Genomic DNA, 15117 nt, shown 5'->3' with positions numbered 1-15117 from the left:
TTTCGTTTCAAAATAAGTGTCGTTTTATGATTTCAATGCAAAATTTATTGATTTTTTAGTCTAATCTATTTTTCTATAGGTTGAAATCTAGTTAGGTGTATTGGTAATGATGTTTTTATCTAGTAAATATACAAAATTAAATGTTTTATTAATCTGTGTGTCGAAGTCTAGAGCGACAAATAAATTGAAAAGGAGGGAGTATGTAATAATGACAAATTGTAAATTTGTTTCTAAGAAATCTATATTTTAGATTTACTGAATTGTAATAATGACAAATTGTAAACTTTAAAGACATTAATATTGTTTACTAAATTTTGATTGGTTAAAATTTATAGAAATAGTTAAATACGGAAAATGATGCATTTATTGTAAAAATATTACGTGTTTTCTTAAAAAGTGAGAAAACTCTATAATATGCATTATTTTGAAACAAAAGAAATATTTTTTATAATATTTTAATATCTCTCTTAAGCTAATTTTTACGATTTGCCATATATATTTTACACCCTTTTCCTGTTTGCTATTCTTTATCAATATCGATACTTTTATGCTTTTGATATTGAAAATGTCCAATGGCCATTTAAAGTATGCATGCTCATTCATTAGTATCCCAAATTGCGTATCTAATTAATATAATAGTAGTAGTACTTTACATGATTATTAAGTTAGACTAGATCATGACCCGAACACTCGCACGGGTGTTCGTTTTCGATTTAAAATGTTATATAGTATTTTATACGGTTATCTAATTGTTATCATATCATATCATACTTCATACCTAATGCATCAAATATTTTTTATAGGGGTGGGCAAAAAATTCAAACCAAACCGAACCGACCGAACCAAACCGAACCGATTCAACCGAAGTTAAACCGATCCAAACCAAACTGTACTCTTTGTATAACACAATTGGTTCATGTTTTACTCAACTCGAATAGTTTAGTTTGGTTTGAGTTTAAACCGAACCAAACCGATAACCCAATATATTTATATATATATTAGGTTTGAGTTTAAACCGAACCAAACCAATAACCCAATATAATAAAAGTTTTGTTTTCCATTTTTTCTTAACTTCCATACATTTTTAAGAATTTCCAAATATGATTCAAAAAATACTATTATATATATTCTTTAATCTTAATGCCTAAAGATTGTACTCAAAACAAAATCTAAAAACTATAAGCATCTAAATTGTAACCGTTTTGTCTCGTTCTTCTCTAATATCCACTGTTTAAAGGTAAAACTATGTAACAAAGTTATTGTTTGGTATTTTTAGTTTTTGGATACATTATTTTTTGACTTTTAGAAATGGATTTTTTAGATAACAAAGTTTATATTTCTACTTTATCTTTTATAGTTCGCATATTCAAACTATACCGAACCAAACTAAACCATAATAAAGTAAACCGAACTAAATCAAACTCAAACTAAACTAAATCTAAACCAAACCGAACCAAGCTAAACTCAAACTGAATCCAAACCAAAGCTAATTTGGTTTTAGTTGGGTTGAATTTTATAAAACCCAAATTAACCAAACCAAACCGAAACTAAACCAATATGTCCACTCCTAACTTTTTAAGATTTTCTTGAAATCTAAATAAATCGTATCATATCATATTTTGTGATTAGTAAGTATTTTGAAATCAGTTTTAAATGTGGGAGCTTAAATGCAGGGGATTATTTTCAAATAAGTTAGATATGGATGAGAACTTAATACTAATTAATAATTTACAAACTTGATGAAAGTTGAGTGTAAAACGGAATGATAGGATTTTTTCAAAGAACCTTGTGTTTAATTTTATGATCAGTTAGATATGAATCCGTAATCTAATTTTTGAATCAGTTGTAAATGTGAAAGCCAAAATTTAGGCGATTAATATGTTAAGAAATTTTAATTTCTATGTATTTTAATCATTATCCACAAAACCATTTAGTTGTTAATTTCCATGTATTTGCCATGAAATCATACCACCTAGATATTTGCCATCAAATAAACACGTAAAATCTTTTATCTATATCGATTTGTGTTTGAAATTACTCGATTTTATATAGATATGGGTAATATTAATAAATATATAGGCTAACCGAATGGTTTTTTAATTGAAGGTGAATTTGGCAATAAACCAAACAAACCGTCTGGTACAAACACTTGTTACAAAGTCCTTTTGTTTTAAAGATTTTATGTGTATATTGGAAAACACTTGTTACAATGTTTTAAAAAAAAAAATCATACGCAAATTTTAAAAAAAATTGGTTAGAGATTGGAGCTGGTTGATGGTTAGACATATGGCTACCCAACTAATTTTTGATCGATTTTTAATATGATACTAGATTTTGACCCGCGCTTGGAAGCGCGGAATATTTTACGATGAAAATTTCACTAATAATATAACAAATATTTTGGTAAATTTAAAGAGTGTATTTAGAATATTTTTGCATTTAAATCAGTGTTTTTTAATTCAACCCGATTGTGATTATACCGGTTAATCCGGAGATCTGACAATTCAATTTAGGTTTTTAAAATATTCATATTAAAAAAAAAAATCATTAAAATCCGAGACTAACCGATTGAACTGTTGGATGACCGATATGTAATCTAATTTGATTTAAATTATAATAGTTTCATAATTTGTAATCTTATAATCCAAATTTTAAAGTTTATTATTTTGCAATTTATGAAATTATGACGTTTCTACAAAATTTTAAAGAAAAAATGATAGATATAAAATAACTAAGATTAATTATTGTATGTTTGGAAACATTGATAGTAGTAATAAAAAATATATTGTTTGGAAACATTGATAGTAGTATAAAGAAATAAGTATATTGTTTGGAAACATGGATAATAGTATAAAGAAAGGAACATTAATGATTTAATGTAGGTTTAACTATAAAGTATAAAAGTGTATTTAATTTAAAAACTTACAAAATAAATGTTAAGTCCAAGAGAATGTTTCTGTTTTAATAAGATAGACTAGATCTTGACCCGTGCGACCGCACGAATATTAATTTTCAGTTTTAGTTTTTATTTATTTATACTAAATAGTATATTTATAATATTTGATCATTTTATAATGACTAAGCTAGAGATAAGTAATTGGGTATCCACTCGAATTCAGTTAAAATTTATTCGGATTGAGATTTTCGAGTTTAAAGATTCTAACTCTATTCGGGTATTTACAAAACTTTGGTTCCGGTTTGATTTAGATCTTTGCGGGTTTGATAACCCGTTTAAATTATTTTTAAATTTTCAAAATTTATATATCTTTAAATATCCTTCAATCTAAAAATATAACATGTATTTTTGAGTAATGTAAATAAATTAAAAATTAAAATAAATTTAACTTGAATATTTGGATGAAGAATAAATAAATAAATAAATATATATATATATTATATATATATATATATATATATATTTTAAGTATTTTTGGTGTTTTGATTATTGTTTATCTGCTTTAGATGTTTACTTTTGACTATTTTTTATATTTCAAATCAACTTAAAATAGCCTATATCTTGGATATTAACTCGAAAAATAGCTAACATATTGAAATATATAAATATGATTTAAATACATTCGAATATCCGAAACATTTCGTTCAGATAAGATTTAGTTATGTTCTCTAGATACCAAAATGGTAAATCCGTTTGGATATTATCTAATTTCGGGTTTAAATTTGGTAATAATTTTTCGTTCAGATTTGTTCGATAAAGAGTTGATATTATAATTTCCATGAATTGTTTGTCCAATAAAAATGTATTTTTTTGAATTTGATATTGATTTAATTGAGAAGTTAATGAAGTGTGATTAATTCAAATTTAATTTTAGAAAACACATTAATGTAATTGGAAAAGACAAAACATTAAAAGAGAAAGTATTATTTAATTATGTATCTAATTCAATTTTTAATTTGGAAAATACATTAACTAAAGTGGAATTAAACAGCATTAAAATAGGAAATATTATTTAATGTCAGTGGCATAGAAGTGTAAAATGACACTGAAAACTAAGGGACATTCTATATATGTACTTCTCTTTTAATAATAAGATACATAAGATAAATACTCTTTAACTATAATATAGCCCATAAACTTTTTGAAAAAGAAAACTTATTGGGCCTTGATAATCAGAGAATGCAAGATGAATATTAATCAAAACTCGGAGTTTAATGCCAATGACATTCTGTTGTAAATAATGAGAAGAAATCATGGTAATTTCTCATTTGTACTTCAATTTTAATAGGATAGAAGATATTTGAATTACAAATATTCTAATGTAAATTAAACCAATTAGAAGGGACATATAGAAGCTAGATTTTTTTTTGAATTTTATTCTTAAAAGAAAACAGAAAACACATTATTTTTTATTCAAACATAGTGCTAAAATAGATGATGTATCAAGAATTCTTTTTTTGAAGATCTTTTCGTTTAAAGTACTAAATAATATCTTACATTATTAGTAAAGTTGTCTTTAATCTTGTACTTTTAGAAAAAAATAATGTTTCAAGATTTTCTCTTAAAACAAGTTTGACAAGTTGGTAAGTATCTTATTAAATCTTATTTTTTAGAAAACAATATTTTAAGATTAAATTTTCTCTTAGACATTCATGAATTTCATCAGAGATTTAACGGACAAACATATATATCACATAAACTTATATGTCATTACAATATACCAAAATTGTAACACCCATATTTCAAAATAGCCAACTTAATAAATGTAATTCAAAAATCCATTTTTATTATTAAAGAAACGTCTCAACAGAAAATCATAACCCGCATAATTCGCAATCTCAATCCAAAGTATTTAAATCTGAAATAAAACATAAGTAAAATCCACTTTAAAACCAGCACCAAACAAAATTCGCTGTGAACCTTCACTTGATATAGCTTATAGTTTCCTTCAAAAATAAAAATACATTAATTTTTATTCTAGCGTAATAGTATCAATGTTTCTGAAAAAGTATATTCTATCACGTTTGGCCGTCCATACATTTACCTGACCACATTTAGGGATAAATCTATGTCCTGCTTTTAGGGAGAAAGAGGAGTCAAGTCCAATAGAGGAAGGTCTTGCACCTTGATGGCAGCATTATGAATGAGTATAATAATATTTTAAACTATTAAATAAATATTAACTAATTTACAATAATAAATATTTATATAATAAGTAATTTTAATTTATAAATATTAATGTTTTTAAAATTATATAAATAATTATAATAAAGTAAAATATTATAATCACATTCAATTTGTATTTTATTAAAATAATTAGTTTAGTTTTATAACTATTATTTTTGTTATTAGATCAAATATGTATCAAATTTAAAATCTTGTTTACATAATTTATTTCTAAAATTTTATCCAATTTTGTAAAAAAATTATTTGAAGTTTATTCAGCATATTTTAAAATTTACAGAAATATTAATTAATTTAAAATAATAAATATTTTATGTAATAATTTTTTTTAATCATAAGTATTAATGTATTGAAAATTAATAAATAATTTTAATAAAGTAAATATTTAATTACATTAATTTTTATTTTATTACAATAATTAGTTTTTCATAATTATTATTTTTTTGTTATTAGATCAAATAATATATCAAATTTATATTTTGTTTACATAATTTTATTTCTAAAATTTCAATCCAATTGTTGTAAAAAAACTATTGAAGTTTCCATCAGTATATTTTAAAATTTACATAATTTGATTAATTTTCTGCCATTTAGTCAATATTTTCACAATTTCAAAAATAAATTTTACTAAATAGGAACCTAAGTTTTCAAGTGCATGACGCTTTCATTCTTATCAATAAATTATGAAGTAAAAACTCTGAATTGGTGTCAAAGCTTACCAAACGGTGGTCAAGTACTCAATTATTCCTTTGATTATAACCTTTCCTCATATCATTATTTCAGCTCCCCACTGAACAACAGACTCATGTATAGACAAGATGGGATGTGACCATAAAGAAAAACTGTTGTAAAACAGGCGAATGGATAAAAAATATCAAGCTATGAAAAGTTCGTGAACCTCATCAGAGATTTGCAGACAAACATATATATCACATACCTCATATGTTATTATAATATTTGATATAATCTATAGTTTCCAGAAAAATAGAAATACATTATTTTTTATTCCAGTGTAGTGCTAAAACGGGTGGGTGTAAGTGGATGTATACTTCAAGTTTATAAAAATATTCCTTGTTAGCTCATTGCCTTAACAAACAATCTCATTCTGTTAAAATAAGCACATTGTCATGGAACTCGATGACATATGGAATAGCATTGAAGTTTAAATTTTTGACACCTAAATCATCGTTTACAGAATGACAATGGAACTTGAGGATTCTACCGAGGCCGAGTTCGTTATGAATTAGAACATGTTTTTTTACGCAACCATCATGTGGCATAAAGTATGTAATAACTAATATAAAAAGCAATAGGTTTTCATTTTTTTTATCTAAACTATCACGACTAGTGTAAGAAATGCAAAAATTGTGTAGTATTTATAATTGTTTTTTGTGTGGAACATCTTTTCGTTTTAAATTAATAAATAAAATTATACTTTATTAGTAAAGTTTTTGACCAAAATTTATTAGTACATGTTATATTTAATAAATAAAAATGCTGACTGTATATTATTCATGATCTTTTCGTTTAAAATAATAAATAAAATTATAGTTTATTAGTAAAGTTTTTGACCAAAATTTATTAGTACATGATCTTTTAATAAATAACAATGTTGACCGTATTATTTCATGGTTTTATCTTAAACCAAAGTTTGACAAATTGTTATGTTATATTCTTATAATAATTTAACTAGAGTTTGACCCGTTAATATGTATTAATATTTTTTACTTTTGATTCTACCAGCATAAATTTTTTTTTTGTGATACCTTTCAAAAAAATATATTAACATCTATGGTTTTATCTTTTTACAAAATTTAGAATATAATCCTTTTTAAGCTTTTAATATTTATTTAAAATTGTATACTTGATCACAAAGAAATTTCAAAAACTACACAACTGTTTTTTAGTTTGGAGATTATATATTTTTGAAATTTGTTTGTTACTAAGATAATTAATTATTTTATATAAATGATTTTGAATTTTTGGTAAGATTTTTTTCTCAACAGATTTTATTATAATTAAAATAAATATTAAATTTAATATTATAATCAATGTGTCATTAACAATGTTAATCTATATTATTAAAACAGAAACATTGTGAATTTTTCTAGGTTGAATTTTAAGTTGGACCTACTAGTAGATATGATATATTTTATGATCCTGTTAATTAACAATTAATGTTAGTAAACTATTTTCTTATTCTATTTTGCTAACTTAATACTTTATATGCATTCAATTTATCATTTGGCTCATATTCCTTATATTCAAAAAATTATTTCATTGCCCAATCGATTTCATAACCATCTTGCAATAATGTTAAAATTGAGATTTTATAATCACCATCCAATAAGTCCAAATGCGATAATCACCATGCAATATATTACTCATTAACCAATTGATTTAATATAATAGCCATACGATATGATATATTTAAAGTTGATTCAAGTCAAATTTCTTAACCCATTACCTTTTAACCAATTCAAATTGGATTACATATCGGGTTACCGAGTTTACCGACTCGAGGATCTAAGTTAGATTTAAAAGTGTTGATTCAAATGCAGTTTCTTAAATAGACAAAATTTCTTGGAAATTAACAAAATATTTGTAACATTGTTACTAGAATTTTGAGTCGTAAAATATTATGTGCTTCCTAAGCGTGGATCATAATCTAATTAGTTATTAAAATTTTTAAATTTTTCTAATGATCAACCCAAATCCTGTTTCATTACTAGCTCTTGGGTTTTCTGTTTTTGCCAGAGTAGTATTATGCTAATCTAGAGCATGTAACGTTTATCCAAAAAAATATTACTCTCTCCGTTTCAAAATGATCCATGTTTTAGAAAAAAAAATATTTCTTAGAGATACATATTTTTCATTTTCAATCCATGTAATAATAATAAATTGTGAATTTCGAAGACATTAATTGTGTTTACTAGATTTTGATTGGTTAAAAATTAGAGAAAACAGCCATAAAACCCCGAACTTTCAAATTAAAGCCAAAAAACATTCAGCTTATGTTTTAGCTAAAAAATCTTCAACTTTCAAATATTGGTCATTTTAACTATCATATTTTGTTGACTCGGCCATTTAAGAAACTTGAATAGTCAACTGTTAAACTCGATTGAAAAATAAATGTCTTTTAACTCTTTAAAAAATATTTGTTTTAAAAGCTGATTAAACATTAATCAAACAACCTAGTTTTAATTTTGTAAACACTTAAAGCATCTTTTCTTTGCGAAACTAGAACTATAAATCGACTTCATCTTCCACATTTTTAAGTGACGAATATGAAGTCGATTTGGGGCTTTAGTTTTGCGGAAGAGATACTTTAAGTGTTTAAAGAAGCAAAACAATGTCGTTTGATTAATTTCTTACAACGATATCGTTTAGAGAGTTAACAACATCTATTTTTATAATTGAGTTTACCAGTTGACTATTCAAGTTCCTTAAATGGCCGAGTCAACAAAATATGATAGTTAAAATAGCCAATATTTGAAAGTTGAAGATTTTTTTAACTCAAACATAAGTTAAAGGTTTTCTAGGAATAATTTGAAAATTTGAGATTTTAATGGCTGTTTTTTCTTAAAAATTATGGAAAATAGGTAATCACGAAAATTAATGCACTTACAGTCAAGAGTTTATGCGTTTTCTTAATATGCATGAAAACTCCAAAACATACATTATTTTGAAATGGATGGAGTATTACATTTGGTGAAAAAATCTAGTAAAAACTCTTGATGTGTATGGCCATACTAAAAAGATTCTTATTCCGAATATTGTATTCCATCAGCAAATGATAGAAAGAAGAACAACCAACAAAGAAATTAGAGTCCATGTACATAAGCTTTTTGATTGATTAATGAATTTAACATTTCATGAAAAGAAAAACAAAGAAATTAGATCACAACTATCATGTATAACAAAACCACAGAGAAAGAAAAATCCTAGATCCATCATCACCAAACACGAGCGGCAGTTTGATATTACAAGATTAAAAGAAAAGTTAATTGATTCAAGTCAAGAGGTTCATAACTACCAGAGCAATTGTACTACTCATATCCTATTTTTCTTGAAAAACTTGTATATATAGTACTCGCAAGTTAAATGAAAATTTAGCAGCAAAAAACATTGTTTGTATTTCATGACTGTAACTAATATTCATTGTTGTGGTATTTTAGAAACATTAAAATGAAAATATATAGAGACTACATGTTTTTTTTTATAGAGTCCACATGTTCTCTTCATAAGACCAGAAATAATTCATCATACAGTATTCACTGAATCACTATACAATCAGTACAGTCATATTTATTATGACGAAGCCATCCAAAATACAATTATAATTTGGGTACCATTAATCTGGTTTTCTCCAAATTGTATTCATAAAAACCAGTTTTGATTCAACAGAGAATCTTGGAACAACTTGTATGTGAACTATTTATACAAGGCATATGAAAGGTGCTTGCAGCTTCGTCCTTATTACTACTTGATAAACTCCCCTGATTATGACAAAACTCTCTGGTGAGAACAACTACATGATTCGATATCATAAATGCAAAGATACACAACTCTAATCGTTCTTTAATATGTTTTCTATGAAGCTACATCAGCAAAGCCATAAAAACAGAATGGCTTTAGAAATAAATAAAAAAAAGGTTCACAAGATAATAGAGAGAGTCCATCGCAAGCAAACACAGAAATTTAGACCATCAAAGGCTTAAAGAATGCACCAGAGCTTAATCGACTTCCTCAATCTTGGGGCCAGCACCTCCGGTAGAAGGAGGAGCTTCATCATCATCCATTCCACCTGCTTCACCACCACCAGCTCCTTGATACATCTTAGCTATGATGGGATTGCAGACACTCTCCAACTCCTTCATCTTGTCTTCAAACTCGTCTGCTTCAGCCGTCTGGTTCCCATCAAGCCACTGGATCGCCTCCTCAACCGAATCCTCAATCTTCTTCTTGTCCGCAGCAGGAAGCTTCTCGCCAATCTTCTCATCTCGAATCGTGTTCCTCATGTTGTAAGCATAGTTCTCAAGCGCGTTCTTGGCCTCAACCTTCTTCTTATGCTCTTCATCCTCAGACTTGTACTTCTCAGCCTCTTGCACCATCTTCTCTATCTCGTCTTTAGACAAACGACCCTTGTCGTTGGTGATGGTGATCTTGTTCTTCTGGCCAGTGGTCTTGTCCTCCGCAGAGACGTTCAGGATCCCATTCGCGTCGATGTCAAAGCAGACTGTGATCTGAGGGACACCACGCGGAGCAGGAGGGATGCCAGAGAGCTCGAATTTTCCGAGGAGGTTGTTGTCTTTGGTCCTGGCTCTCTCACCTTCGTAGACTTGGATCAACACGCCAGGCTGGTTGTCAGAGTAAGTGGAGAACACCTGCTCCTTCTTGGTAGGGATCGTAGTGTTCCTCTGGATCAACGTAGTCATGACTCCACCGGCGGTTTCGAGACCGAGAGAGAGAGGAGTCACGTCCAACAGAAGAAGGTCTTGCACCTTCTCGTTCCCTTCACCGCTCAGAATAGCTCCTTGAACAGCTGCTCCGTAAGCCACGGCCTCGTCGGGGTTGATGGACTTGCAGAGCTCTTTACCGTTGAAGAAGTCTTGGAGAAGCTGTTGAACTTTTGGGATACGCGTGGAGCCGCCGACGAGGACGACATCGTGGACTGTGCTCTTGTCCATCTTAGCATCACGCAGACACTTCTCAACTGGCTCCATACACTTCCTGAAAAGATCCATGTTGAGCTCCTCGAACCTAGCGCGCGTGAGTGCAGAGTAGAAGTCAATCCCTTCAAATAAAGAGTCAATCTCGATGGTGGTCTGAGCGGTGGAAGAGAGAGTCCTCTTCGCTCTCTCGCAAGCCGTCCTCAGCCTCCTCAAAGCTCTAGGGTTACCGCTTATGTCCTTCTTGCTCTTCCTCTTAAACTCTTGGACAAAATGGTTAACCATCCTGTTGTCAAAGTCCTCGCCACCGAGATGAGTGTCTCCAGCAGTAGCCTTCACCTCGAAGATACCTTCCTCGATAGTCAAAAGAGAGACATCGAAAGTACCACCGCCGAGATCAAAGATCAAAACGTTCTTCTCTCCAACACTGGTGGCCTTCTTGTCGAGACCGTAAGCGATGGCTGCTGCGGTGGGCTCGTTGATGATACGCATCACGTTCAGACCAGCGATCACGCCGGCGTCCTTTGTGGCTTGACGCTGAGAGTCGTTGAAGTAGGCCGGAACGGTGACCACAGCGTTCTTGATAGTGACGCCAAGGTAAGCTTCGGCGATCTCGCGCATCTTGATGAGGACCATGGAAGAGATCTCCTCTGCGGCGAACTGCTTCTCTTCTCCCTTGTAGGAGACGACAATCATGGGCTTGTCTGCAGGGCCGGGGATGATCTTGAATGGCCATAGCTTCATGTCGCTTTGCACTGATGCGTCACTGAATCTTCGACCAATCAATCTCTTTGCATCTGTCACAATAAAAAACAAAAACAGAGATTACACATAAGATCTTCATATAAAACCTAAAAATAAAAACTTTCGAATTCAACTAAGATTCTTCCTATTAACCCTAACAACCACAATGAACTAAGATCTTTCTGTTAACCCTAACAATCACAATCAACTAACATCTTCCTATTAACCCTAAAGTTCAAAACTTTAGGATTCAGCTAAGATCTTACTATTAACCCTAAAGAGCAAAACTTTAAGATTCAGCTAAGATCTTACTATTAACCCTAAAGTTCAAAACTTTCGAATTCAGCTAAGATTTTACTATTAACCCTAAAGAGCAAAACTTTCGAATTCAACTAAGATCTTACTATAAACCCTAAAGAGCAAAACTTTCGAGTTCAGCTAATATCTTCCTATTAACCCTAAAATCACAATCAACTAAGATCTTAAAAACCCTAAAGAGGGGAACTTTAGGAGGGATAAGATTTAGTATACCGAAGACAGTGTTGATGGGGTTCATGGCGACCTGGTTCTTGGCGGCATCACCAATCAACCTCTCGGAGTCGGTGAAGGCGACGTAAGAGGGGGTGGTTCTGTTACCTTGATCATTAGCAATGATCTCAACGCGGTCGTGTTGCCATACTCCGACGCAAGAGTAAGTAGTGCCGAGATCGATTCCGATAGCTGGGCCTTCTCCTTTACCGGCCATTGTTGTGTGACGAAGAAGAAGAAGCTTTTGAGGCGGCGATGAGAAGTTAGAGTTGAGAGCTCGTGGGTGTGGAGGGAGAGATAGAGAGCAGATTAGGTTTGAGTTTATATAGGCACGAGACTTGGATGTTTCCACTATGTATTAGGTTCTTTTTTTAACCGTTCGATTGATCCGACGGTTCTTAAGAGATTATGCTTTTTCCTTTTTTTGAACAACTATTTTTTTCCAAATTTTGGTTTAAAAACTGTGCAAAATAGAAAAAGATCACAATTGGTGGCCTTGTCGTTTATGCTCGGAATGAGAAAAACATATCAAGCATTGCGGATTTTAGTAGATCAAAAGAAGATTTAGTATAGCAAGAGTGGTTTAAACCAATCTAGCGGTAAAAGAGTAGAATAAACGGCTTAAAGAATTTATATATTTAAATGTTGAAAATGGATAAAAAATGACAAATAGTCTCTCATATCGTATAACTTATAATTTTATATTGCGTCTAATATCTTATGTGATTTTGGTATTATGCGATTCTTGTTAAGACAAAGCCAAAGCTTTGGACACTTTTGAACTTCATCAGCGATTTAAATATATCAGATAAACTCATATGTTACTTAATATTTTGATATATCTTATTATGTGACTAAAAAGATCTTAGTCTATATAAATATTGGCTAGAGTTTTTAAAGATGTAAAATACATTATTTTTTCTTCCAACGAAGTGCTAAAACTGATGGTACTCTAAAATTTCTTGTAAAGTATATCCCATCAAATCTGGTCGTCCATACACGCAGCTGACCACATCGAGGGATAATTCTATCTCCCTTATTGTATACTTCAACATCATAATAATATTCCAGTCTAGTTCCTTGCCTAAAAGAACAAGTCCATCTTGTTGCACTATATAGTGCTTCATGGAATTTGATAGTATATGAAAATTTGTAGCCCAATTTTTGTATGCCTAAATCATCGTGTTCGGAAGAACAATGAAATTCAAGAGTTCTACCAACACCGAGGTCGTTCTGAATTACAACACGGTCTAGTTCGCAAGCTTTATTTGGACTAAAATATGTCATTATGATTAGTAATATAAAAAGTATTAGGTGTTTCATTTTTCTTTGGATCTAAATGATGAGTAACAATGGAACTGATGTGAAGTATTTATATTATTTTTTCGAGTGTAAAATCTTTTTGTTTAAAGTACTAACTAATAAAGGTTATTTCATACATAAATTTTGACAAGTTGTTAGGTATCTTTTTAAATCTTACTTTTTCAGAAATTTAATATTTCAAAATTTTCTCTTGAAATAAATTTGGAGATTTACCATGTGTCTTTCTGTTTTGTTATTCTTAATTTAATGATTTTAATTTTTGTGTTTTATTTTATGTTTTATGATATTAAATAGTTTTCCATATGCACAACGCATACTCTGTCATTTTTTTGGCTTATATAAGAAAATAACACTTCTTTGTGCTCTTTCTTCTTTGTCAAGGGGTTCTTTTTTTTTTTTGGTCAAACCTATTGGATATATTTTTGGGCTTTGCAATATGCTCAATACAATTAATTGCAAAATTATAGTCTTCTTTGAAACTTAAAAATATAGTATAATAAGTTTTTAAAGAAAAAATGAAATTCATATGCTCTGTGATTCACAATCAAATCGTTGTCAAAGTAATTTTAAAAAATCAAATCAAAACAAAACATATCTTATTTTCTTTGTTTTTGTTTTTCTCTTTTTGTTATCTAATCAATACTTGTCATCATTTATCTCACTAAAAACAATATCTATAATATTAAATCAAAATCCCTACTAGGATTCTGTACTATTTTAAAATTATTTACAATGCTATGCCATTTCTTTATTTGATATTTTTAATTATTTTCTCCATTATTCATTCCTTTCTTTTTTTCGGGTTAAATTGAGATATAAAATATTTTTGAGAAAATTTGGGGAAATACCTTCATATAAGAATATATTTTAAAAACTATACCATTATATAATATTTTGAAAAACTACACTTACACTTTTTTTTGACAACGACTACACTTACTCATACTTCAAATTACCAAATTATTCAATTGAAATCTTTTTATTTATTTTATCATATCATATAACTTATAAATAGGTTTGTCAACTACATCAATTTAATATTTAATCGAATATTAATGGAAAAATATGTAACAACACACTTTGTAAAAGTATATATACTAATCCTATTTATCTTTGTCTCTTACGACCACAAATCTATTTTGTTTTAATTTTTTATACTTTTGTTTATTATTTAATTTCATATTGCGTCTAATATCTTATGTGATTTTGGTATTATGCGATTCTTTGTAAGACAAGGCCAAAGCTTTGGACACTTTTAAACTTCATCAGCGATTTAACATCAGCGATTTAGCATGCAAATAAATATATCAGATAAACTCACATGTTACTTAATATTTTGATATATCTTATTATGTGACTAAAAAGATCTTAGTCTATAAATATTGGCTAGAGTTTTTAAAGATGTAAAATACATTATTTTTTCTTCCAACGAAGTGCTAAAACTGATGGTACTCTAAAATTTCTCGTAAAGTATATCCCATCAAGTCTGGTCGTCCATACACGCAGCTGACCACATCGAGGGATAATTCTATCTCCCTCATTGTATACTTCAACATCATAATAATATTCCAATCTAGTTCCTTGCCTAAAAGAACAATTCCATTTTGTTGTACCATATACTGCTTCATGGAATTTGATAGTATATGAAAATTTGTAATCCAAGTTGTGTATGCCTAAGTCATTTTGTTTGGAAGAACAATGAAGTTCGAG

At 29.2% G+C, this 15117-nt stretch overlaps 1 protein-coding gene across 1 annotated transcript; it reads right to left on the bottom strand.

Annotated features, from left to right (window-relative positions):
- Positions 1 to 9662: 9662 nt before the first annotated feature.
- Positions 9663 to 12386, bottom strand: LOC108823632 (heat shock 70 kDa protein 1-like). Its single transcript, XM_018596883.2, has 2 exons — positions 12088 to 12386; positions 9663 to 11609 (listed from the first exon to the last, which is right to left on the bottom strand). Exons 1-2 carry the CDS (start codon positions 12299 to 12301, stop codon positions 9877 to 9879), a joined length of 1947 nt encoding a protein of 648 aa, XP_018452385.1. The 5' UTR covers positions 12302 to 12386; the 3' UTR covers positions 9663 to 9876.
- Positions 12387 to 15117: the final 2731 nt, after the last annotated feature.

Source organism: Raphanus sativus, chromosome 9 (assembly GCF_000801105.2).
Source record: "Raphanus sativus cultivar WK10039 chromosome 9, ASM80110v3, whole genome shotgun sequence".
Taxonomy (NCBI): domain Eukaryota; kingdom Viridiplantae; phylum Streptophyta; class Magnoliopsida; order Brassicales; family Brassicaceae; genus Raphanus; species Raphanus sativus.
The sequence above is the reverse complement of the archived record's forward strand: the minus strand, read 5'-3'. Positions and strand labels throughout refer to the sequence as shown.

Coding starts and splice junctions, on each gene's coding strand:
- LOC108823632 (XM_018596883.2), bottom strand. CDS start 12,301: ATGGCCGGTAAAGGAGAAGGCCCAGCTATCGGAATCGATCTCGGCACT. Junction 11,610..12,087: donor CCCCATCAACACTGTCTTCG/GTATACTAAATC, acceptor TTATTGTGACAG/ATGCAAAGAGATTGATTGGT.